Below are 25666 nucleotides of genomic sequence, written 5' to 3' on the forward strand. Positions count from 1 at the left end.
ACTAAAGGAGAGGAAAATGTCACATTTTATCTCAAATCATTCGTTCCGGTGTCATACACTGAGAAAAAAATCGTCATAATATCACAAAACTAATTTCTTGTGCCAAATATTTCATCTCTTGAGGAGAAATTTCTTGGGATAAGAATTTTTTGTACCGTTCCATTTTTCCCCGCGTTCCATTTTGCCCCACTGTTCCATTTTGCCCCGCGTTCCATTTTGCCCCGCCCTCCCATAATAAAAAATTATATTTTTACATGTGATATAATATACTAATAAAACAGGAATGTATTTTCAATCACTTAATAGCAATGCTAGATTATCATAATAGAGGCTTCAAAAAACATTACACTGGATTTCTTAAAAGTAGACAACGTACTACCCAACTAGAACCACCTGCAAGCATGACTTTGAATAATAAATAACATTAAGGATGTTCAACGTATCAAACGGACAATTCAATTGAAAAGAAAAATTAGGTTGTGTAAATATATCATTCATGTTACAAATTATTTTTCTCATCAAATTAGAAGTGTTATGGCGTACTTTTCCGGTCTAAGAAACAATAGTTGAAGAAAATGATCATAAATAATGGAGTACTTGTGACTGCCGTGGTAACAGTCGAATTTTGATCGGGCAACATCGCACGCTTCGGTTAGTAGTAGGGTTGTAACAGTGAGATAAATATTTGTGTGTGTGTTATACATGTCTATATGCTTCCAGCACTGAATTATCGTCACCGACTTTACCGAGCTCGATCAGCTGTTGTGTGGTGTTGTCGCGTTGCTCAACTCGTAATGGCGGTCAAATTTCTTTTAAAGGAATTCGAAAATCAATCGACGATATCACGCCTATATGGCCCGGTCCCCTACTTGTTCTCGCCGGCGATAGATTCTTCATAGTCTAAAGTAAATGGCTTGTGTTTTTTTTTCAATATCTTGAGTGTTTAACTAATGCAACATCTCGATCAAAGTTCTCACGATCACCTTTCTTTTCTAAGCGTAATGTTACAAGAAGTGATTTTCAGAAATTAATTTCTCGCTAGGATGTTCCGATGGAAGGATTAAGATTATTACTAATGCGTGGCTCAAATATGAACCTGGCATATGAGACAATATCAAAATTATGGTGAATAGTGTGGGTTTTGGCTAACCATCCTTAACCCTCTAAGGTGAAAGTCGGCCTGAGTAGTACTTTGTTCGGCGGAGTGGGGACGGGCAATTCTTACGGAAAGTGTGTGGAGTGGTGGAAATGCCCATTCACCTCAGAGGGTTAATTGGCTGGTTATACCGTACGTCAGCGATTTTTGCCAACATTTCCTTTAAAAAATGAAAAAATGAATTCCTCCACTTGATATCAACTGATTTTCATCGGAAAAAAAATCTGATGAGCATTCATATTTTTTTTTAAAAGTTTTCTTTATGTTGCAAGGTGAATGACCATGGATGGGATTGATGAGTGCTCAAAAAGGGTGCAACGAAAGGTTACAATTGAATGATGAAAAGAATGCTCCAACTTTCATCCTCAAAAAGACATAATTCTATCCGAATTGTTCTTGAAGAACTCCAGTAAGCAAACAACTCTCCCTATTATATCTATCACATCTTCTCAAACTACGTTTCTTCCAAAGGAAGACGAATAGCCCAAATGTAAATGAAAGTTTTTTCACCCAGAGTAAACTCCTAATAAAATCAAACAAATCCACTCACCGCCTTCTGATGTTTGCGTGGGTAGTTGTTCGGATAGTGGTCCTGAGCCGATTTGATTGTAAGCTTGAACAACAATTGTGTATCTGGTATAAGGTCTGAGTCCCGTGAGACGAAGTTCACCACCACCCTCCTCACCATCCCCAGATACCGACGTAAAGTTGTACGACGGATTTCCACCACTGTAACTCAAATATTTGTTGCATGAAGTATCAACAGTAGTTGAATAAATCAATAAACGTGCTATTGGTAAATATAAATAACCTGGACTCTTTGAATCCAACGTTGAATCCCTGAATGTCCCCGTGGCGTAATTCAGCGAGGGGTGGTGACCATGTGACGAGGATTTCCGTTGGTGAAATGGGACGAGCAGCAATGTTTATGGGAGGTCCAGCTGGTCTCTGGGGCTCCGTACGAACGACCAATTCGGCTGACGGTGAGGATCTACCAGCTGGTCCTTCGGCAATTATACGAATGGTGTACCTCGTTGCTGGCTTGAGATCATCAATCAGAGTTGCGTGTGGCAATGGGGATCCAGTTAATTCCTGCTGTTGCCACATACCACTCTCTCCCTCTTTGTACTGAAGAATATACTTGGTTACTTCACGTGTATCCTGGGCTCGATGCTGCCATTTGATGTTTATATTTCTGGGGGCAATCATTGCTGTCTCCAGGGCGTGCGGTGGCTGGGGGGGCTCTGATGGAAGAGGATGGCAAACCGGAGATTAGGGTCAACAGTTTGGTCACGTAAATGTAAAGAAGATGGAGGAGTTTTTGGGGGTGTACCTTGCACGAGTAATTGGACCAACTGTTGATCTCTTCCGTAGAGATTGCTTGCTTGGCAAAAGTATGCCCCACTGTCCGATGCTTCCGCTGAGGATATTTGTAACTGCGCCTCCACACCGTCTGGTATCACTTCCGTCTTTGTTGTCACACTTGGGATTTTTGGGCGAAAATTTGTTAGCTTTATTTCTTGATCACGAGGCTTTATAGATCATATATTCTAAGATTCACATTACGGCTCTGTTGATAGTGATTAGCGAATACTACTGGATACTATGGGATTACCAAATCTTTGTAATCACTCATATCATAAAACAAACAACTCTTCGTTCAATTCTCCAATTTGAATTTTATGTTTGACTTGCATGTTTAACTTACGTACGTCAGTGCAGAGAGTGACTTTTGGCTGGTTGGTAAAAATTTTGGCTTTGTATAACTAGTCATCAGATAATCACGTAATTTATTTAGGCCATAAATTATTGCGCAATATATAGAGTTCTATAATTTAATAGAAACTTCTCAAACTTTCTGAAAATTTCCAAAATTTTCCGAAAATTCTAAAAAATTACAGCTTTGTGCCAAAATTTCTTAAAAATTCCAGAACTTTCTGTAGATTTCTAAAACTTCTGATAAAAATCAAAAATATTCCTTGAAAAACAATTGATGAATCTCGAGTTTTCTTGAAAACTCAAAAAAGTTCCCAGGTTTTCTAAAGAAAAAAATCGAAAGAAGTACAGGGTTTTAATCTCTTTGATTCCAAGAATATTTCCTTTCTGTCTATTGATGGAGATAATTTCTGTAGATTACAGTGGGAGCTGCGAAGCAATGTCTCCAGAAGTTCTGTTATCTCCCTTAACTTCCAACATATATCCCGGAAACTTCTTTCAATGTAACATTCACTTATCTTCCTTCACCATTCTCTTATTGAAACGTGTTTTCTAAATTCAATACTCACCGATAATTTGTGGATGGATTCAATTCAATTTTCCCACCCTTTAGCCAAGAAACAGTGACAGGCTTATCGCCATGAACTTCACAGTGCAGCGTCGCCATGTCGCCCTTCTTAACAGTGACAAGTCTTGACGGAGCAGCAAAATATGGTGAGGCTTAAAGTTTTCAAGAGTTAGAAAGTTTTCAAAATTTTGTCTCACTTCTTTTATTATTTTTGATCTTACTCACAGTTGACACGAAGTTGGACCACTTTGCCCATGCCAGTGCCAATACCATTGCTAGCTTGACACAGGTAGTAGCCCTCTCTGTCTTCTTTAACGTGCTGAAGGACTAGTGTGCCATTATTCAAAAGTTTTGTGTAAGAACTTTCACGCAGTTCTTCGTACTCGCCGGATTTACCTCCTGTTTGTGTAGCATGTTATATTTTATTGTTGTCACGAATCATTTGAAACAGCACAATAGAAATTCATGGGAAAATTCAGTGTCGTTCAATTGAATTGCATTCGATTTACCTCAAAGTTTGCTACTAAAATAAGGTAATACCGTTCACCCACCATATGAGTAAAAATATTTGAAGTTGATCAAGTTTCTTATCACGGAATTGAATTATCCGTAGCGGATCACTCGATTAAAGGATCGAGTTGTTCCCTTGCTCGAGTATTGGTTGATCACTAGTCAATGGCTGATGATTTCTCGACCATAAATTGACTAACGAGTGACTGGCAAATGAGCACCGATGGACTAACCGTTCACCAGCAATCGACTAACAATGAAATGGTCAGTCGATCGACCATCGATCAACTGACTACTGTCGGTGTCAAAAGTGGAGACCACTCAAAATAAACGTATATAACTCGACGAAAAAAAAATCGTAAAAATATGGGATCAATTTCACTCTATAATATAAGTATTTCACTCGACCAATACGAAGTTTCAAGTTTTTAATTTGATTAGTTTATTTATAATCGCTGTGAGAAGTCGAAAAACCCCCCGATTTTCATGGTCCGTAAAAGTTGGCAAACTTTTAACCGCTACCATACGTACGAAATTTTTTTTTTTAAATCATCAATTTTTCCAGAGATTCGTTGAACCATTGGAAAGCCAACGAGAGAAGGAAAAACTCAATATTGTAATAATTATTTATTTAATTTATAGAAATGACGACTGCGGCTATCTCGTTGTAGAATTGCCGAAGCAACCTGAAAAGAAACGATGCATTCTGAATTCAATGTAAAACACTTTCGGTCAATATTTTTCTAATAAACAATCTCCGTTGATTTAAAAAAAAATCGAGAAAATCCGTCAAAAAAAGTGCTGTTAAAACGATCATAACTCGTTATGGGGTTTATGAGCCCGCTCACCGTCGGTCCCTCAAAATTGAAAACACATGTGCGCCTCCCTACCTCTTTCAGGGCCGTCGATACCAGTTACCGTCGTTTGGGCCCTCTGGCGGCAAGCAATGTACTGTGTATTTGCGCCCCAAACGGCCCAAACGACTGTAGCTGGTATCGACGTCCCTGAAAGAGGTAGACAGGTGCACAGGTGTTTCCAATTTTGAGGGACCGATGGTGAGCGGGCCCATAACCCCCATAACGAGTTATGATCGTTTTAACAGCATTTTTTTAAAATGAATTTTCTTGATTTTTTTTAAATCAACGGAGATTGATTATTAGAAAAATATTGACCGAATGTGTCTTACATTGAATTCAGATTGCATCGTTTTTTTCAGGTCGTTTCGGCAATTCTACAACGAGATAGCCGTAGTCGACATTTCTATTAATTAAATAAATAATTATTACAATATTAAGTTTTTTCTTTTCTCGTTGGCTTCCCAAGGAAACGAATCTCTGGAAAAATTGACGATTTAAAAAAAAAAATTTTATACGTATGGTAGCGGTTCAAAGTTTGCCGACTTTTACGGACCCTGAAAATCGGAGGGTTTTTTGGCTTCTCACAGCGATCATGAATAAACTAATCAAATAAAAAACTTGAAACTTCGTATTGGGCGAGTGAAATACTTATATTATACAGTGCCATTGGTTTCATATTTTTACGATTTTTTTTCGGCGAGTTATAGACGTTTATTTCGAGTGGTCTCTACTTTTGACACCGACAGTAGATGCGAGGTTTATTAGTAGTTCAGGAATACGCAGTATCCCCTGAAAGCGCAATTATTTTGCTGAAATTTTTTAAATGCCCCAAGTAACTCTTCTAGTTGACTCTGGTGGTAATAAAAGTCGTCTATCGGTTAGGGTTGAGTAGAAAAAAATTATCTTAGGCTCGGCCGAAATTTTTCACGTGTTACGGATACGATATTTAGCCCTATTCTTACGTGAAGCCGATGACACATTCCCGAGTGGAAATTGCTTCAGGCCCACCTGAAGCATGATCAGAACTTGATCCGAATCCGCCTGTAGTTTTTCAGATACGATCTGCTGGATCAGAACTTGGTCAGGTTCTCATCAGTCATCATCTGATCATGTCTACCTGATCAGAACTTGATCAGGTTTTTGTAAGGTTCGACTGATCCGGTGATTCCCGAAGAGAACCTGACCAAGTTCTGATCCAGCAGATCGTATCTGAAAAACTACAGGCGGATTCGGATCAAGTTCTGATCAGGTAGACATGATCAGATGATGACTGATGAGAACCTGACCAAGTTCTGATCCAGCAGATCGGATCCGCAAAATTACAGGCAGGTTCAGATCAAGTTCTGACCAGGTAGACATGATCAGATGATGCCGGATGAGAACCTGACCAAGTTTTGATCCAGTAGATCGGATCCGAAAAACTGCAGGATAATTCAGATCAAGTTCTGATCAGGTAGGCACGATCTCACCCTGAGGTCGGCTGCCTGACCTCAATTTGAGCTAATTCGGATTTGATGTCTTTGATCGGGATTTGAACGGGGTCAATTGAAGAGAAAATGATCAGATTCAGATCCGGTCCACCTGACATTAATTTTAATAAGTTTTTCGGATAATTGAATTAACTATTATAATACTATTCAAATTAAGTTTTATCAACCATTATCAATAATTATTTTCAATCTTTAAAAAGTATCATTGTACTATAATTAAAATAAATTAAATTAATTTAATTTAATAAATTTAATTTAATTAATCACTTTCATTAACAGCCAGCTCCTTTCAAATGTACAGAAGTGAGGGATGATGATGTCGTAAATACGTATTAGAGGAGTATCAAACTTAGACCCAAATGATCTTGAGAAAAAAAATCACCAAATGTCTATTTATTTATTAGAGTTATTGTTATTATCATTATTATTATTCATGAATGAAATAAATAAAAATTTAGTTGAACATATTTTATCTCGGAGAATACATACGCACATCCGCGAGATCAGGAATAATCGCAAATTCAACGAATACCCCGATACAAATCATATAGGCAATGTACAGTTTACTCAATAGTAATAGCGTGATAGCGTAGTGGTTAGGGTATAGGATTAGCAATCATAGGGTCCCCATCCCTAGCATCGGTAAAAGAATAATAAGCTTTTTCAGAGGTAATAACAGTAGAGATTCATTAAGAGAGGCGGCTTACGGTGAAAGAATTGAATTATCTTTTGTTTTGAATTAGTTATCATTGATAATTGTTATTGACACAGACAGACAGGTCATCCGGTTTTTATGCAGTTGACTTGATCAAGTTCGGATCCATTCGTCCTGATCAAATCCGGATTAGTCAGAGGCGTAACATGTCTGATCAAGACCGGATCTGTCAAATTGATCAATACCTGATCAGTGGTCAGGTCTAACCTGATCCAAACTTGATCAAGACCTGACCGAAATTTCCACTCGGGATTCTCGCATCGCACGCCTCGAGAAGGCTGGTGGAACCGCACCCCTACTGACGAGTTAACGTCTCTTGTGGCAGGGGAAGGAGGTATTTACATAAGATGTAGGCGCTTATACCGTTCGCCCGCTAGTAGAAATCAAATGTCCGAGCGCCATCGCCCGGACTTTTCAGGGGCGACTCCCGTATAGAATACGTGTGGCTAATGGCGGAACGTCCCCGATAGGGCGCCCAATATACGAGATCAAATGTCTGGACGCGCGCGCACCGAATGTCGGCCTGCCGGTCAGAATTTCTACTAGGGCCACCTCGCTTTTTTAAAGATTTTTGAAAATTATTTATCCTCTTCAGCTCATCTTCAACTCGGTTTGTCAAATTTCTAGGAAATGAACAAACTTTTTAAGCTATCCTCCCCATTTTTTTCATCCTCTGTTGGCTAAAAATTCATAACGTCAAATTTGTGCTGCATTTGTCATTTTTTCTCTCGAAGCCTCTTAAGGCCATCTTTGTTCTAGAATCCAATCAGCTTTGTCTTCACAAATTTTCATGATAAATTATATCTCGATGAAAAATACAAACACATGGTTTCTTGAAATGGTTTCTATAATTTGTACAAAAAATTACCGATTGCTTTTTTCCACACAATAACAGGTGTTGGTACACCTTGCGCTTGACAATGCAGTGCAACGTGTCTATTCCTCTCAACACTCGTATCCATCGGCTCCACCAGCCAATGCGGAGGCACTGAAAATGGAGAATTTACCACAATTTTAGTTCCATCTGAAATATTCCTCCACAACTGAAATATCAATCAAATTAAGGAAATAAAATGAAACAGTAGAAGTTTGTCTTTGCTAAAAGAACATCGTTAACTCGCACGGACGAATGACTGACGTTATTCAGAAGCGATAACGATAAAAATATTTAAAAAAATGAAAAATAAAACTTTCTCCTCAACCCCGAGTTCAAACGAGGTTAGACAGACTCTATCGTTAGTACCTCTGTATTTGATTTTATTTTGAGCGTCACAGTGAGAAAAAAGTGGTTCACTCTCACGAGCGAACCCTTGAATAATTTCCCATTTATTATTCAATCTTGTAGCGCCGTATTACGAGTTCACAATCCGCTTAATTAAATTGACTTGGGTAGAAAGAAGGGGAAAAATGAATGGGGGGATGAGCTGGATGGATAAATTTGTGGTATAAATTTCCTTTTTTTCCCATTTGTGATTGGATAAGAATGGCAGATTGGGGTCGCTATCGAATCTCACACGGGACGCCTTCAACGAAGAAAATCTCCTATTTCCTCGGCGGAGTAAGAGTAAAAAAAAAAGAACAGTTCGCCACATCGAGTGGCTAACCCCTAAAGTATACAGATATACTTTAAGTTCGATGAACTCATCGTTGCTACCGACGTCCCGTGTTGAGGTCTCGAGAGCATACTTTCATCGGGTTTGTTTCGTTCATTTTTTTTTTTTCGGGTATTCTACTTTTACGGTTGTGATGAAAAACGCTGCACAAGCGATAATACTGTGATAGGTGGGGAGATATTCAACGTCTTACGTTAAAAAAAAACGAAAAACAAAATCAGAGGTATCAAAACGAAAAACAGCGTCACGTTCGAAGACGCAAGGTGATATAATAGTGAATATGTAAGAAATAGTATGATTTACTCTCGCATATAAATTTACTTGGCGTGAAACGAGCCGAATACACGCGTGATAGGCAATTCAAATAGGGTAAATATATACCATGAGAAATAATAAGTCAAGTGAGTTCTGGCAGGTAAATGCCCCATCGGCGAATCACAAATTAATAAACGTAATATAACATATATAAAGCCAATAATATTTTACTTCGCTTCTAAACGTCTAGTCCGGTTAACAATGAATAGATAGTCTCAAATTAAATAATTATATACGTACTACTAGCCCTGTTATTAACTAAAGCGCGGACAAAGCCTGGCTGTGTGTTTCATTCATGATTACAATGTATAAACTAATTTGCTGCTCATTACTCATTACAATGTGCATGTCAACTTTCAGCGAGCTTTATCAAATTATTAATCTCTATATACATCGCACGTATTTGTCCGCGCCTTTATGAAAGGATGTTATTTCTTTTTATAGGGGAATAAAAAACATGTAGAGATGGAAAAATAGGGAGAATAAAGAAACGTGCAGAAAAATTTATGTAAAAAATCGATTGAAAGTGAAAAAGTGGAAAAAGTTGCATGCGAAAAAATTGTGCAAAAAGAGCAGCCGCCGCCGTCCAGAGTGTCCGGTGGGTTACAGCCAGTGGCAGAAAAAGTATCTACATTAAAGTGCATAATTTACATAACATGCAGCAATGATCATTATTGTGATGTAAAAACAATTATGTAGAAATGATTCTCTTCATGCCTAAAAAATCGTCATTGAGTTACCACACACACGCACGCATCAGGTAAAAAGATTACTGTTTTTGATTGGTAATTCATCGGATGTTCAATTTTATTGGTCTGATAGATTTTCTGATGGATAAATTAAAGGAAAGTGCAACTGATTTACCTTTGTTTCTTTTATTATTTATTCTAATTTTTTGTTCTTTCGGTCAAGTCAAGCAAACCTCAGGGGTCCACGAGATACCGACGCATTCCCAGAGAGCCAAAGCAACGTAAATGTAATACACACTGTGTTTTATGAGGGTTTTGGAATTAATGGGAGTATCAACAGGAATCTCAAATGGGTTTCATGAATTATCGAGGTGAGGGATAGCTCTCGCTAGGAACCTTGATAGAAACCATCGTGATAGAAATTTCACTCGGATTTTTTTTCTCCATAATAAAAACGAATGGGTTTTCGGTCCTAGAGAGAGTTTGGAGACGATACGAGTAGTCGTGAAAATCGAAAAGAGGGCGATGTGATGTGAGGAGGAGAGAGAGAAGGTGGGGATCATAAGAAAATTCCTTTTCTTTCTTTATTTTATTTTTTTTTTTTTGGGAGAAAGGATTTCCGATCCCGAGGTATGAATTCTCAACCCCAAAAAAGGGCCGACGGGAGTATTGCATTGATAAAAAATCTTTCTTCTTCTTTTTCATTTACAGAATTTAATATATTTTGTCACCCTCGAGATCAGTAGGAGGTATAAATTTTTTTAAAATTGGGTGGCGCCGATATTCTCAGCAAATTACCTTTTACCTGAAGCTTGGCCGTGTACCTGACCTCGGCGGCGGGGTTCGCGGCGACGCAGGTATAGTCACCAGAGTGTTCAGCGGCTAGGATTGATATGCTCAGTAGGCTTGAGTAAGGATCCAATTGGGATATATTAGTATCAGTTGCTGATTTTTGGGACAATAGGAATGGCGTATGACCGTCTTTTAGCCAGGATATTGTGAGGGGTGGATCACCCGCCGCGACCCCGCACACCGTGCGCGTCCTCATCCCCTCGGAAAGTCCCTCTTGGAAGGTAAATGGCTCAATTATAGGGGGTACTGGAAAAGGTCAAGAGAGAAGAAAGAACCATACGTGAGAGTGAGAAAAAGATGTAGCAAAAAAAAATCTCGTAAATTGATTATTTTTCTTCATTATTTAAGGATATCCAAGTTTAACAGTCTATTCTCCGTCAAAATATTTTACAATTTCATAGCTGAATGTGACATTTTGCAATCATTCTTTTATTTCAACTTTTTCAAGTGTGAACTCTAACTTGAACATTGTAAAAGGGAATTTCAGACCGGTAAAATAATTGAGAACTTATTTTATTGAAATGGAGACATTCCATGAAAAATAATCTTTCGACTCTAAAAAATATATCAACACATTCATAGTGATTTTATGAGATTCAAAATGTTATTGGAAATTGATGCGATAGCAAAAGCAACAGAGTTTATCCCTAAAAAAACAAAAACACATGTTCTTTTTTTTTTAAATGCACCAAGGAAAAGTTTGGTTTCGGTTTGACTGGTTTTGTAGAATTTTTTTTAAAATACAACGAAATGAAGAAGGTCAATTTAGAAATGTCTAATAAATGGTTCAAACAGTTCTCTATGAGAAAAATAGTTCAAAATCGAATAAGGATGGGAGAAAATCTCTCCATAACATAAAAAATCAGCAGAAGCAGGGCCAACGTAATTGGCGCGGGGCAGAAGATAGCACATGAGATAGATACTAGACAGTGAGTTTAATAATTTCACACCAAGGACGTTGGTTCTGCTTCTACTGATTGTTTATTTGAGAGAATATTTCTTCAATCCTTATTCGATTTAAAACGATTTTTTTCGTCAATATCTGATTAAACCATATGACCATTTATTGGACATTTTTGCCTTGGCTTTCTGTTTCGTTTCTTTGTGTTTTTCAAAAATGTTCATCTTGCAGTCAGAACCAAACTAAACTTTTCCTTGGCGTAGTTTTCTTCAATAAAAACATTTTTGTTGTTTTTGTTTACTGAAATTTTATCAATGTTTTCAAAATAAACAGAATTGCATTCATATCCTGCGAAATTTGTTGTTAAAAATTCAATTTAACGCATTTGTTATTCAAATTCTTCTGGGCCATGTTTCGGTCAGCAGTAATAAACAACACAAAGAAATGTGCAAACTAGTTTAATTGCACTACGTTTCAAATGCACAAAGCATTCCTCTTCAGGTGCATTTATTATTCTAAAAACATCGGAATGAAGATTAATAAATATATGTAGTGACAAACTTATTCGAAAAGTAGTCCAATTACACTAGTGTACACATTTTCTTGTGTTGATTATTGCTGCTGACCGAAACATGGTCCCGAAGAATTTGAATAATTTAAGAACATAGGGTCGAAAACAACTATTTCATTGAACGCATTTGTTTTTCTCAAGTATTTCCAATTAGCAATTAAAGCGAAACCAAGAGTTCTACTGCAGATTTTTTGTTTTCATCGACTTTTAATTATTTATTCAAGATTTTCTGAGTTACTTTGGTTTTTCCATTCAATTTTATCTTTAATTTTCTACGGAAATTGTATTTTTTCGAATGATCAATTGATTTCCTTCTAGGCACAGCCGAACAAAATGGTTTTTTGATAGAAGTTTTTATAATTTTTGATCAATATATTACCAAATAAGTCGAAATAATCATAAAATTGTTTTTATGTTCTTCGCATCTCACCGTAACCTATTTGACATTTTTTCCCACGAAATTGGAAATATTTCCGATTATCAAAAATATATATTTTCTTTTTCAAATCCAACTATCCACGGACATTCAATCTCACAATCCGGTCAGATTTCAAACATAAACTATAAACTAATAAATGATAATCATCGCCAAGGTCCGGAGATAGATATGACCAGGAGGAATTCGAATTTTTGGCGCAAAAAAATACCGCAGGGCTGATTTTTCTTTTGACTCTAATAAGCGGTTCCAAGTGGGAAAAAAAATGTTTTCCGCAGTTCTCCATAACAACATGGCAATCCCGGTTTGATTGAATGCTCTGGTGGCAACACTCCAAGATTGAATGTGAGGTTGAGTTGGATCAGTGTTACCAACGTTGTAACTTGAATCACACACTTTATAACGTGAACCGTGAGGATGTGAATATCAACCCGTTGCCATGCGAGTAACTTTTTTACTGTTTGAAAACTGTACTCAAAACTTTTGTACTGTTTGAAAAGTTCATAAGCGATTTATATAGCGTAATTACTGTCGGTGTCAAAATTAGAGACCCCACTCGAAATAAACGTCTATAACTCGACGAAAAAAAATCGTAAAAATATGAGATTAATTGCACTGTGTAATATAAGTATTTCACTCGCCCAATACGAAGTTTAAAGTTTTTATTTTGATTAGTTTATTTATAATCGCTGTGAAAAGCCGAAAAACCCCCCGATTTTCAGAATTCGTAAGTCGGCAAACTTTGAACCACCACCATACGTACGAAATTTTTTTTTTTTAATCGTCAATTTTTCCAGAGATTCGTTGAACCCTTGGGAAGCCAACAAGAGAAGAAAAAACTGAATATTATAATAATTATTTATTTAATTAATAGAAATGTCGACTGCGGCTATCTCATTGTAGAATTGCCGGACTGACCTGAAAAAAAACGATGCATTCTGAATTCAATGTAAAACACATTCGGTCAATATTCTTCTAATAAACAATCTCCATTGATTTAAAAAGAAATCGAGAAAATTCGTCNATCGCTGTGAAAAGCCGAAAAACCCCCCGATTTTCAGAATTCGTAAGTCGGCAAACTTTGAACCACCACCATACGTACGAAATTTTTTTTTTTTAATCGTCAATTTTTCCAGAGATTCGTTGAACCCTTGGGAAGCCAACAAGAGAAGAAAAAACTGAATATTATAATAATTATTTATTTAATTAATAGAAATGTCGACTGCGGCTATCTCATTGTAGAATTGCCGGACTGACCTGAAAAAAAACGATGCATTCTGAATTCAATGTAAAACACATTCGGTCAATATTCTTCTAATAAACAATCTCCATTGATTTAAAAAGAAATCGAGAAAATTCGTNGTCAAAAAAAGTGCTGTTAAAACGATCATAACTCGTTATGGGGTTTATGGGCCCGCTCACCGTCGGTCCCTCAAAATTGAAAACACATGTGCGCCTGTCTACCTCTTTCAGGGACGTCGATACCAGTCACCGTCGTTTGGACCCTCTGGGGGCAAGCAATGTACAGTGTATTTGCGCCCCAAAGGGCTTAAACGACTAACTGGTATCGACGCCCCTGAAAGAGGTAGGCAGGCGCACATGTGTTTTCAATTTCGAGGGACCGACGGTGAGCGAGCCCATAACCCCCATAACGAGTTATGATCGTTTTAACAGCACTTTTTTTGACGAATTTTTTCGATTTTTTTTTAAATCAACGGAGATTGTTTATTAGAAAAATATTGACCGAATGTGTTTTACATGGAAGTCAGAATTCATCTTTTTTTTTAGGTCGGTTCGGCAATTCTACAACGAGATAGCCGCAGTCGACATTTCTATTAATTAAATAAATAATTATTACAATATTGAGTTTTTTCTTCTCTCGTTGACTTCCCAAGGGTTGAACGAATCTCTGGAAAAATTGACGATTTTTACAGAAATTTTTTCGTACGTATGGTAGCGGTTAAAAGTTTGCCGATTTTTACGGACCCTGAAAATCGGGGGGTTTTTCGGCTTCTCACAGCGATTATAAATAAACTAATCAAATTAAAAACTTGAAACTTCGTATTGGGCGAGTGAAATACTTATATTACGCAGTGCAATTGGTCTCATATTTTTACGATTTTTTTTCGCAAAATTTAATTTAAAAAATCTCAAATTTGAATAGCACTTGGATTACCTTAAAATTAATATGTTAATATTCGTCAGTAATTCCATTGACTTTCATACCAGTTTTTTTTTCGCTTTGTATATATAGAGATGTATGGTGTCACATGTCATATATCGGTATATATACAGTAACATCTTCTATAGCTTCCTTATGTGATAAAATATTTATGTATATGATAATGATAATACTTAGGTAATATGCAAGTATGAGACAGTAGTAGTACGTACATGTACTTATAATAAAAATATATATAATATGTATATGGTATTTTAATACGTATGTACAATAGAGGCAGTAAGTGTTGCAATTTATATAGAGAGACAGAAAGAGCGAGATAGAGTTTTGGCCCGCCAAATGGAAATACCTCCTGCCGCCCACATAACCATTGTAGTATTTGGTATTTTTGTTTTTAAAACAATATTTTAGTGAATTTTTAGAACATAAAAATATATCACGCTCAAACAGAATTATGGTAGACAAGTCCACTCGACGCAAGAGCGTGCAGATTTAATCGCATTCGAAGGCACCTCGAGCACCAGCACTGTCTCAGGAATGTAAACAGTGATGAAATTGCTTTATCTCATACAGGGTGCAAGAATTTCTATTATAGTAATGTGAAGAGAATCTGGCGCGTGCTAACCCATGATTCTTTTCTAATTTTGTGAGACAATGTTTGCGGGTCGAGATGACGCTTGGTAGAGGGAGAGAGAATCCAGGTAACTCGATCGGTTCCAGGATAAGGCCCAGTTTATCCGATTTTTCATGTAAATTTTTCAGTCTCGTAATCATAATTTGTAAGTTTTCATCACTTACAGGGTGACGTCAGCACTTTGTTTACAAATTGTGAGGAAATATAGAATAGAAAATCAGTAAATCAATGGCATGAGAATTGTGAAATTACGATGATAAATTTTTGAATAGTGAGCGTTAAAATTTTTCAATCATTTACCCAATAACATCATGGTAGGCTCCCGTTATGCCGCCATAATTGAAAATGGCGATGGTACGACAATTACGGCGGTATTTACGGCGACGATTTTAGCGACATTATGTGCGATAGTTGGAGCACCATTATGTGCGATAGTTCATTGCAGCCATGAACCGATAATTTTATCAACATAAAGAGCCAGCACTGTGCCCCTGTTTATTTCTTGCCCAGCAAGTGTATGTTCCAGTGTCTGTCTCCTTTTGGACGCTGGATACCATCAGTGTACCATCTGGCATGACTTTCTGGCGCAGATTATCACTACATTAACTATCATGTCAAGTCCCATTGACAACTGCGTCATCGTTTCCAATCATGGCGGTAGTCAATCGCAATGTAATTGCCTGAAGTATTGAAAAATTCTAATTTTTAATGAATTCCCAATTTTCTATTCTATATCTGCCTGAAATGTGTAAACAACACCCTGTATATTGAAAAAAAAAACTAAAAAATAGAATATATTATTTTTCAAAATGTGAAGGTGTAAAAAACCCTAATTGATTTGTATCTCGGTTACAGGAAAAAATTGAAATTTTATGCTGTTTTAAAATATTTCTGCTATTAAACAAATGATTGAACCTTAAAGAACAATAGCGTTTAAGGTGAATATGCCTTTGCTTGTCGCTGTCCCGACAGTCGTTTGTTTATGGTCACGGCCATTTACCTTATCTCGAAAGTTATCACACTTACTTCCAATTGGTCAGAATAAAGCCTTTGGATCGGTCAGAATGAAAATATTGAGCAAATTCGAACTAATTTAACTATAATAAAAGTTGATATAATAAATTGTAAAATTTCTTGTGATTATATTTATTGTAAATTTTATCTTACAACCTTCAATACCTGACGCTGTATCGATCGAGTCACTTTAATGAATCAAGGATTTTCCAGGTAACGGATAACAGTTTTGTTGGGGAGAGGTGTCATGCAGAGATAGTATTGAAACCGATTTTACAGAGTTCGGACTAACGACGAAACTCTACATCTAAAACCGTCCGAATTCTCTGTGCCACTCATCAAACTCAATAAATTCAATGAATGCTGATAATCATCAGAAAATTCGAGGCATGCATAAAAATCGAAAAATTGAAATCGATGTTTTTTCAAATGAAACGAAGAATAAAAAAGGAGAGATTTGTAAGATTATTATACAAAATAATTTGACAAGTGGCATCGGTGAAAAGAAAATCCCAATGTTTTTCCTTTTGCTTTTTATTGAAGGTAATGAGTAAATAACGAGGCGCAAAAACAAGCACACGCACCCACTTACAATAGACATGTATGAAAAAAAAGAGATTGTGGGCGGTCAGGGGCTATACCATGGGCATTGAAAAAAATTATCATATTTTTTCATTTTTCTTTTTTTTTTGCGGGCCTAGATGTTGGAGGATTACCATGAACCACTAGCTGCTGGGTGTGCGATACCTCGGCTGCCGGGTTTGAGGCAACACACGAGTAATTGCCATTGTGATCTGGAGATAAACTTTCAATCATCAGTATGCTATTATACTGATCGACATTGGTGATTGATACACGCTCTGATGGTCCCATTGCTCGTCCATCCTTGAGCCAGATGATTCTTATTGGCTGATCGCCACGTGTCACTGAACAAGTCAGACTTGTACGTTCACCAAGATGCAGATCACGATCAGCGGTGAACGGGCTAATTTTTGGGGGAACTGTAATTAAATAAATGGAATAACAGACAGATAACCTAGCTGATGCGAAGAGCTTCGGCTTCTTCCTGAAAAAGTTTGTTCTTGTTTCTTCTATTTTTGTCTGCATTCCAGATCCATGGTCCTTGCGATTGGGTCCACCTGCATCAGACTATAAAAGTAAGGAGGTATATAAAAAAATATCTTACCAATGACTGTTACATCCCCGGATCGTCTGGCACTGTGCCCCTGTTTATTTCTTGCCCAGCAAGTGTATGTTCCAGTGTCTGTCTCCTTTTGGACGCTGGATACCATCAGTGTACCATCTGGCATGACTTTCTGGCGCAGATTGTCTGGCAACTCACGACCTCCGCGCTCCCATTTAATTTCTTCAATCGGGTAACCCGCCACGGGACACTTGAGACGAAGTGTTTCACCTGCTACTGCTGTTACTTTCGGAATGATTCGGATGTATGGTAGACCTGTGGGACCAGGGAGTTAGTGTGTCTGGCGATCGGAAAAATGATATTCGTCGGTTATTTAAAACGGGAATTGATTATAGACTTGACATTAGAGACGATAACTTTTTCGAGGATATTGCGATGGAGAAAAGATTTGTTAAGGACATGCTCGAGAGAAGTCTGAAATGAAAAATGTTTCGATTGTGAGACAATTTTATCACGGTCATGTTTATAGCACTTTTCTTGCTGTGATATTTTTCCGACTTGCCCAGGTGTATTCCGTTTTAACGTCTTTTCGTCACTAGGCCCGATAACTAGACCCCGATTTTAACTTTACTTTGCTCGGTTAAGGTGTTTCACACGAAAAAGGTAAATAATGACAGTCATGTGGAATTCATATCGAATGTTTATAATCAGAATTGAATTATCTGTGAATTTTCCTAGAATTTTTTCAGATTTCCTTTTCAAGTTATTAACGATTAAAGTCGCTGCTTATACATGGACTCTTATGAAGATTTTTTTGTTTAGCACGGAACTGCGTTACCATCTGAGCTCATAATATAGTTTCATGCTAAACAGAAAAATCTCCATAAGAGCCTATGCGTAAGAAGCCACTTCAATCGTTAATAACTTAAAGGAAAGCTGGAATAATTCTAGGAAAATTCATAGATAATTCAATTATAATTATAAACATTCTATATGAATTCCGCATGAATGTCATTAGGTTTTTCGCACGAAATACCTTAAATCGCCATTTCATCACGCTGTGACGAAAAGTGAACTTTTCGGCACGCTCCGCGTGCCTAAAAGTCCAATTTCCGCCACATTGTGATGAAAAATATTGTTCGTAACTCGTGAAAAAATGTTTTTTAGCTCGTGGGATTATATCACTCGCCTTCGGCTCGTGATATAAACCTCCCACTCGCCAAAAAACACTTTTTTGCACTCGTTACGAAATATACTATTTTCCCGCCCAATGACAAAAAATACGGTTCGATATTCGACCGTGAAGAATTTTTCTACCTCATATGTTTACAGAACTCGTCTTCGGCTCGTTCTGTAACCTCATATTCGCCAAAAAAGTTCCTCACGGCCTAGTGTCGAAATGTACTATTTTAGCTTCCCAATAATGGAAGTTATTGAATCACCCCACAAATCGATTTTCTGTTTTTGATCAAATGTTGATATTTCATGGTCCGTACACTGAGACAAAAACCGCACAGCTCTGAAATAAGTCTTCCTTGTTCTAAAAAAATCTTTATTAAAAATTATGAAAAAATAATTTTTTTGTGCTAAACATACGAAGCGTGTGCCGAGAGTGAAAACTTTTATTTCCAAAATAGATTTAGTCTTTTGAGAAAAAAATTATTCAAGCAAGAAATGTAATTTCTAGTACTACTACGTTATTCGATGCTTCTATACATATTTTTCTCCCGGCAAATGCTCGTTTTGTATGAAACGAGGGATAGTAATTTGTCGTTTTGGCTATTCAATAATCACAAACAAAAAATTAATTCTTAAATAAAATAATAATACTGATGTGACTGTAATTAATAATAATAATAATGATATGACTGTAATTTTGTAACTTAGAAACAAAATATTTCTTGACAAACTTCCCTCTACAGAAAATATTATTATCCTAAAAAGGCACCGTTTTGTATGAATGATCCTCTTCAAGTGAAATATTTCGTTCTTGTTGACAGCAGAGCAATTATTCATGTTTGTGACTTTCAAACTCGAACCAAACAATTATTTTTTTGGTAGTTGTCAACTAACGATTTTGCTGGCCCAAACAAGGCTTGTTTGAGAACTTGGTCGTTTTTCTCTCAGTGTAGACTCATTTTCATTCATTTCCAAAAACATGTTTGTATGTGTGCGTGTAAATATGTAGGTCTCACAAATTTATGGTTCACCATTTCTTGCGAACTTTCGTTTATTGTGAATTGCACGATGTCGTGCTTGATGAGTCCAAAAAAGAATTTACGGAATTTAGTGTTGATTAGATTTTGGTCGATATCGATCAAGTGATTATTTAACCCATTGAGTCATAATCGTCAAGAATCGTCTCCATATGAGGGTAGTGGGGGAGCACCCAACGAGAGCCCTTTGTTGCGCTGTATAGTAGTAGCATGCGTCTGTGGTAGTACGTCTGTGGAGCCCCCACTGCTCCGAAAGATAAGGGATGTGTCCATCTGTACTCATGCCACCCGGTCCAAGAAATTTTTCTCTCCCCAATGAAAAAATCTACGATCTCATTAATAATTTGTTAATATTTTTATACAGCTGATGAAAATCAAGAAATTCCGTCGAGAAAACTCGAAAAATCAGGGATTGGAAACGCGTTTCCATTTCGTTTCCGACCTCGGAAATGAAACGAATTAATAACGTTATTGCGGGAAACGAAACTGGAAGCGAAAATCGAATAACGTTATTGCCGGAAACGAAAGTCGAATAATGTTACCGCCGGAAACAAAACTGGAAACGAATGTCGAATAACGTTATTGCCGACAACGAAACTGGAAACGAAAGTCGAATAACGTTATTGCGGGAAACGAAACTGGAAACGGAAGTCGAATAACATTATTACGGGAAACGAAACTGGACACGAAAGTTCAATCACATGAAAACAAGTGGGAATGAAAACAAGTGGTTGTATTGCATACAGTATAGTCATTTTTGGTAATAAATTAGCAATATGCTTCCGAATGGTTATTTTGCACATGATTTGCTTGTATCAAATATAATTCATTGTTCTTCTAGGAAGAAGATATTTTTGTCACAATCTTTTCTTCGGTTCGCACGAAAAAACCTTGGAGATTAGCATACATACATACATACATAGAACATACATACATACATACACACAGACATCGCGTGAGTTGTGCCAAAAGGTCATATCAACATTTTTTTTCATTTTCCCGAAAATTTGGGCCAAAAGGTATAAACACTTTCCCAGGGAATATGAAATCTCCACGTTTTGAATAATTCTGAGTCATCTGAGTACAATTTTTCGAGATAAATTGTTCAATTTTTTTAAAGGGAATTGTTCAATTTTTTGCTTCCGAATGGAAGCATTGTGACCGATGATTTTTGCGATCTTTCAATTTCGCCTGGAAATGATGTAGAATGTCATGAAACGTGAAGATATGATGTTTTTAGAAAATGTGTGTAGGTATGTCCGAAAGTGCGTGGTCATTTTTCGGAAATTTTTTATAAATTACACCAAAACATGTTGGGAATGTCCCAGTATAACACAAGCCAACTGTTAGACACACAGACACAGACTTACACTGACCCAGACGACAGACTGAACACTCATGTATAGTCAGTCGAATAGTAATAAAGCTCGAGTGCAGACGTGCCTTGTACGTGTAAAGCCAGTCTTCTATATCTTAACTCCTTCCAGATAATAAAATATTCAACTGGTTATGGGCCCAGGATTAAGATATAGAATCAAAAGTTTAACAAGAAATTAATAAGAAATTTAATAAGAAATTAAGTGAAGAAGTTAAAGTTAACAGATAAAGGTGACAGTAAAAGTTTTGTCCAGAGATGGACGACGCAGCACCGACAAATACCAGCACAACTTTCGGAATTCCGAAACTAAATAACTCCAATTACCAAACATGGAAATTCAAAGTGGAAAATCTATTAAGAAGAGAAGGAACATGGAAAGCCATCACCAACGACAGACCATCAGAACAAGGGGAGGCGCAGGAGACATGGGATGAATTGAACGACAAAGCTCAAGGTACAATAAATTTATTGCTAGAACTCGATCAGGTGTCAAACATTCAAGAAGCGAGGAATGCAAAAGAGGTCTGGGAAGCACTGAGGACATGCCACCTACAAGCCAGTGGCATTAATAAATTTGAATGTGTCCTAGAGCTTCTAGATCTGAAATTTAAAGAAGGAGAGGATTTAGAAAAACACATTGCAAAAATGCAACTCCTCATTGCCAAATTAAATGAACTGGGTAGTAAAGGAGTCACCGAATTCAGCCCATGGATTTTATTACGAAGCATGCCCCGGTCGTATCACACAGTAGTCTCAGTTCTATCCACCAAGCCAGAAATAGAATTGACCATGCATGTGGTCAAGGCTACACTCATTGGTGAATACAAAAGAAGGAAAATATGCGAATCCGACGAAACAGACGATGTTGCCATGAAGGTAAACAATCGAAATCAAACTACGTGTTTCTTCTGTAAAGGTCGTGGGCACATGAAACACGATTGTCCACAATGGAAAGGTGCGATAATAGAGCATTATAAGAAAAAGAAATATGCCAAGGCCAAAGCAGTATTGGATGAGAATTCGAGCAGCACCGAAGAGGATAGTGACACTGACTCAGTTCTACAACAAGCATATATGACCCACACAAAGAAATACAAACACAGACCACGCTGGCTATTAGATTCAGGAGCTAGTAGTCATATGTCCAACGATATTAATTTCTTCGAAGAAATTGACCCTACACACACAGCACAGGTACAAGTGGCAAATGGTGAAATGTGCCAGGTATACGGTATTGGCAGAGGGAAAATTGAATGCTGCAATGGAGAAGGGAAAACGAAAACATTGAAACTTGATAATGTACTATACGTTCCCAGCTTCGACTCAGGACTTATTTCTATTGGAGCCCTCGACAAACAAAAATACCAGATACATGTGGAAAACGACAAAATGACTATCTCAAAAGATGAGAAAGAAATAGCGGTCGGTGAGAGCACAGGTCGTGTGTATAAACTAAAAACCCCAGAATATGCTCTAGCAACGATGGCACACCACCCAGAGAATTGTATTCATCATTGGCATGCGCGATTTGGACACCGTGACCCGAAAGCCATCAGGGAAATGGTTAATCGAAATTTAGTAAAAGGAATTAAACTGCAAGATTGTCCTCTGAAACAAGTTTGTGAGCACTGCGTAAAAGGAAAAATTTCGAGAAAACCTTTCCCGAAAAAGTCCGAATCAACGAGCAATAGGATCCTTGAATTAATCCATTCCGATTTGTGCGGCCCAATGCCCACGGAATCAGTCGGAGGACGCAGTGAGACGCAACACGGACGAAAACCCCAAGTGTTCAGGTCGGACCGAGGAGGAGAATACCTGGGGCATGACCTCCGAGACTATCTGCAGCACCATGGAATACAATTCCAGCATACCATGCCGTACACCCCTGAACAAAACGGCGTGGCGGAACGCAAAAACAGGTTGCCCACCAGAATAAAGGATGCGACGCCCTATGAACTCTGGTACAACAAGAAGCCTAATGTTAATCATCTAAAACCATTTGGATGCAGGGTCCTTGTTCACATCCCAAAACCAAAAAGGAACAAATTGCACTCAAAAGCAGAGGAACGCATTTTCCTTGGATACCCGGCCGGGGGAAAAGGATACAGACTATTGGATAAAGATTCAGGAAAAATCACGGTCAGCAGGGATGTTAAGTTTCTGGAGGAGGAACGTTCAGGAGAATATGAGAATGAAATATTCGAGTTGCCCCAACAACCGACCAAACCAATGGTAAACACCGACGAAATCGTTTACATACATGACGACGTCACCCGCAGCATACCAAGAAAAAGGAATAAAGAATTGAAAACACTACGAATCCCAGGTTCAGGGGAAGCACAAGATCCAGAGGATGAAATCCAGAGTGAGTACGACGACGCAGAAGATCAACCACTCAATGAACGGATGAAGAGCCAAAACAAAATTGAAGAAACTGATGACAACGAACAGGAGAATGAGGGAACTGAAGATGAAGATGAGGATGATGAGGAAGAGGAAAATGAGGAGGAAGAGCCTAGAACTTTACAACAAGCCCTCACAGGACCAAACAGGCGAGAATGGATAGAGGCAATTAAAGAGGAATTAGCATCGCTGAAAAACAATAACACATGGGACCTGGAACCCATTCCAGCAAACAAGACACCCATAGGGTGTAAATGGGTGTTCAAAATAAAAAGAACCTCAGATGATACCCCGGATAAATTCAAGGCCAGACTGGTCGCCCAGGGTTTTTCCCAAAAATACGGGAGAGATTTTGACGAGGTATTTGCCCCTGTAGTAAAGAACACAACAATAAGAACTCTGTTATCAATTGCTGGCAGAAGACATTACCAAGTGAAACACCTGGATGTCAAAACAGCCTTCCTCAATGGAAAAATTAAAGAGATCATTTACATGAAGCAGCCACCGGGATGCACCGTCAAAGGACATGAGGAATGGGGCTGCAAATTAAACAAGAATATTTACGGTTTAAAGCAGGCAGCAAAAAGCTGGAACGATACGCTCAATGAGGTCCTTGAGAAATACCACTTTAAACGAAGTGAAATCGATCCTTGCCTCTACAAACATGGTAACGCAACAATTAGCTACCTAGTCGTCCACGTTGATGACATAATAATGGTCAGCCCATCACAATCGAGGATCAATGAACTTAAGCGACTCTTGACACAAGAATTCTCGATCACAGACCTTGGGGACATAAAGTGCTACCTTGGCGTCGATATCAGGAGGAATCAGGAAGGAGAATTCTTAATTAATCAATCCAATTACATTTACAAAGTATTAAAACGAGCAAAACTCCACGAGGCAAAAATATCGACTCAACCAATGGACCCAGGATATGAAAAACTTCGACTAGATTCCCCTACGATTAAAAATAACTACTACAGCAAGCTCATAGGATCATTGCTCTACATCTCTATCAACTCTAGGCCAGACATATCAGCTCCAATTGCCATATTAGCACAGCACATAAAAGAAACGAAACAGGTAGACTGGAACGAGCTGCAACGAGTATGTAGATACCTGAAAGGCACAATTCACTATGAATTGAAACTAAACGACAACTCATCTGAAGACAAAGAATTGTTTGCATACGCAGATGCTAACTGGGCCGAAGACAGGAAATCCAGGAAATCAAATTCAGGATTCGTTTTCAAGTTCTCTGGAGGCACCATTAGCTGGATGAGCAAGAAGCAGACAGTGATAGCACTAGCATCCACAGAAGCAGAGATCATCGCATTATCAGAAACTGCAAGAGAATGCACATGGCTGCAAAATCTATTGAAATTTCTGGATCATGAACCACATCTGCCAACCACCATATACGAAGACAATCAAGCATGTATCAACGCAATGCAAACTGATGGACGCAGCAACAGGATGAAACATATTGACACGAAATTCTTCAATACGAGAGATCTGATAAAGAAAGGGTCAATTGAATTAAAATATTGTCCAACAGAAAACAACCAGGCAGACCTTCTAACGAAACCACTGGGACCACAGCGTACCAAGACACTGGCTAGCACGATTGGACTCACGGTGAAGGATCATCCAGTCGTACCGCCAGTGAGGGGAAGTGTTGGGAATGTCCCAGTATAACACAAGCCAACTGTTAGACACACAGACACAGACTTACACTGACCCAGACGACAGACTGAACACTCATGTATAGTCAGTCGAATAGTAATAAAGCTCGAGTGCAGACGTGCCTTGTACGTGTAAAGCCAGTCTTCTATATCTTAACTCCTTCCAGATAATAAAATATTCAACAAAACAAGCAGGGGTAGAAGCCTATTTGATATAAGATGAATGACCGTTACTTTTTTTTCTTATTATGATTTTTTTTCTTTTTTTTCTACCAATTTCATTGGTAGTAAGCATCCGAAGGGAAGCATATTAGGGATTAAAAGATGAGAACCAAAGTCGATAGTGAGCCATCAATTTTTTATTCTCAACTCGCATTTATAAAATCATCATTTTCTCTTACTTTCCTTGTCAATAAAAGTATGTTGTTCTATTCTGATTCAATTATTTCCTTTGATTTGCTTCCATTGGCAAGAAATATGAATTCCACTCAAACCAGATCTCCACATTGTCACTGGGAAAGAATGGTCCGATGAAATCCATGCTATCGTCTAATTTTCTAAATAATGTCAATATATTACCTCACCCTCGCTCAATGCAATGATCCATACTCTACAGGA

The 25666-nt window shown here is 37.8% G+C and overlaps 1 protein-coding gene across 5 annotated transcripts in view; it reads right to left on the reverse strand.

The window, feature by feature from the left end:
* LOC107046470 (Down syndrome cell adhesion molecule-like protein Dscam2) overlaps positions 1-25666 on the reverse strand; it is a 53834-nt gene that overhangs the window by 19292 nt on the left and 8876 nt on the right. For 3 of the 5 annotated variants that reach the window (XM_015269093.2, XM_015269092.2, XM_015269089.2), the window contains exons 3-10: positions 17406-17678; positions 10428-10727; positions 7881-8000; positions 3666-3839; positions 3442-3592; positions 2490-2638; positions 1968-2400; positions 1707-1885 (exon numbers count right to left, since the gene is read on the reverse strand). In XM_015269093.2, coding sequence (XP_015124579.1) covers positions 1707-1885; positions 1968-2400; positions 2490-2638; positions 3442-3592; positions 3666-3839; positions 7881-8000; positions 10428-10727; positions 17406-17678 — 1779 coding nt within the window. Of the gene's footprint in view, positions 1-1706; positions 1886-1967; positions 2401-2489; positions 2639-3441; positions 3593-3665; positions 3840-7880; positions 8001-10427; positions 10728-16935; positions 17221-17405; positions 17679-25666 lie in introns of all 5 variants that reach the window. The other 2 variants (XM_015269094.2, XM_015269090.2) reach the window with 1 other exon arrangement.

This window comes from Diachasma alloeum, unplaced genomic scaffold (genome assembly GCF_001412515.2).
Source record: "Diachasma alloeum isolate Michigan unplaced genomic scaffold, Dall2.0 Dall_scaffold_01411, whole genome shotgun sequence".
Lineage (NCBI taxonomy): Eukaryota > Metazoa > Arthropoda > Insecta > Hymenoptera > Braconidae > Diachasma > Diachasma alloeum.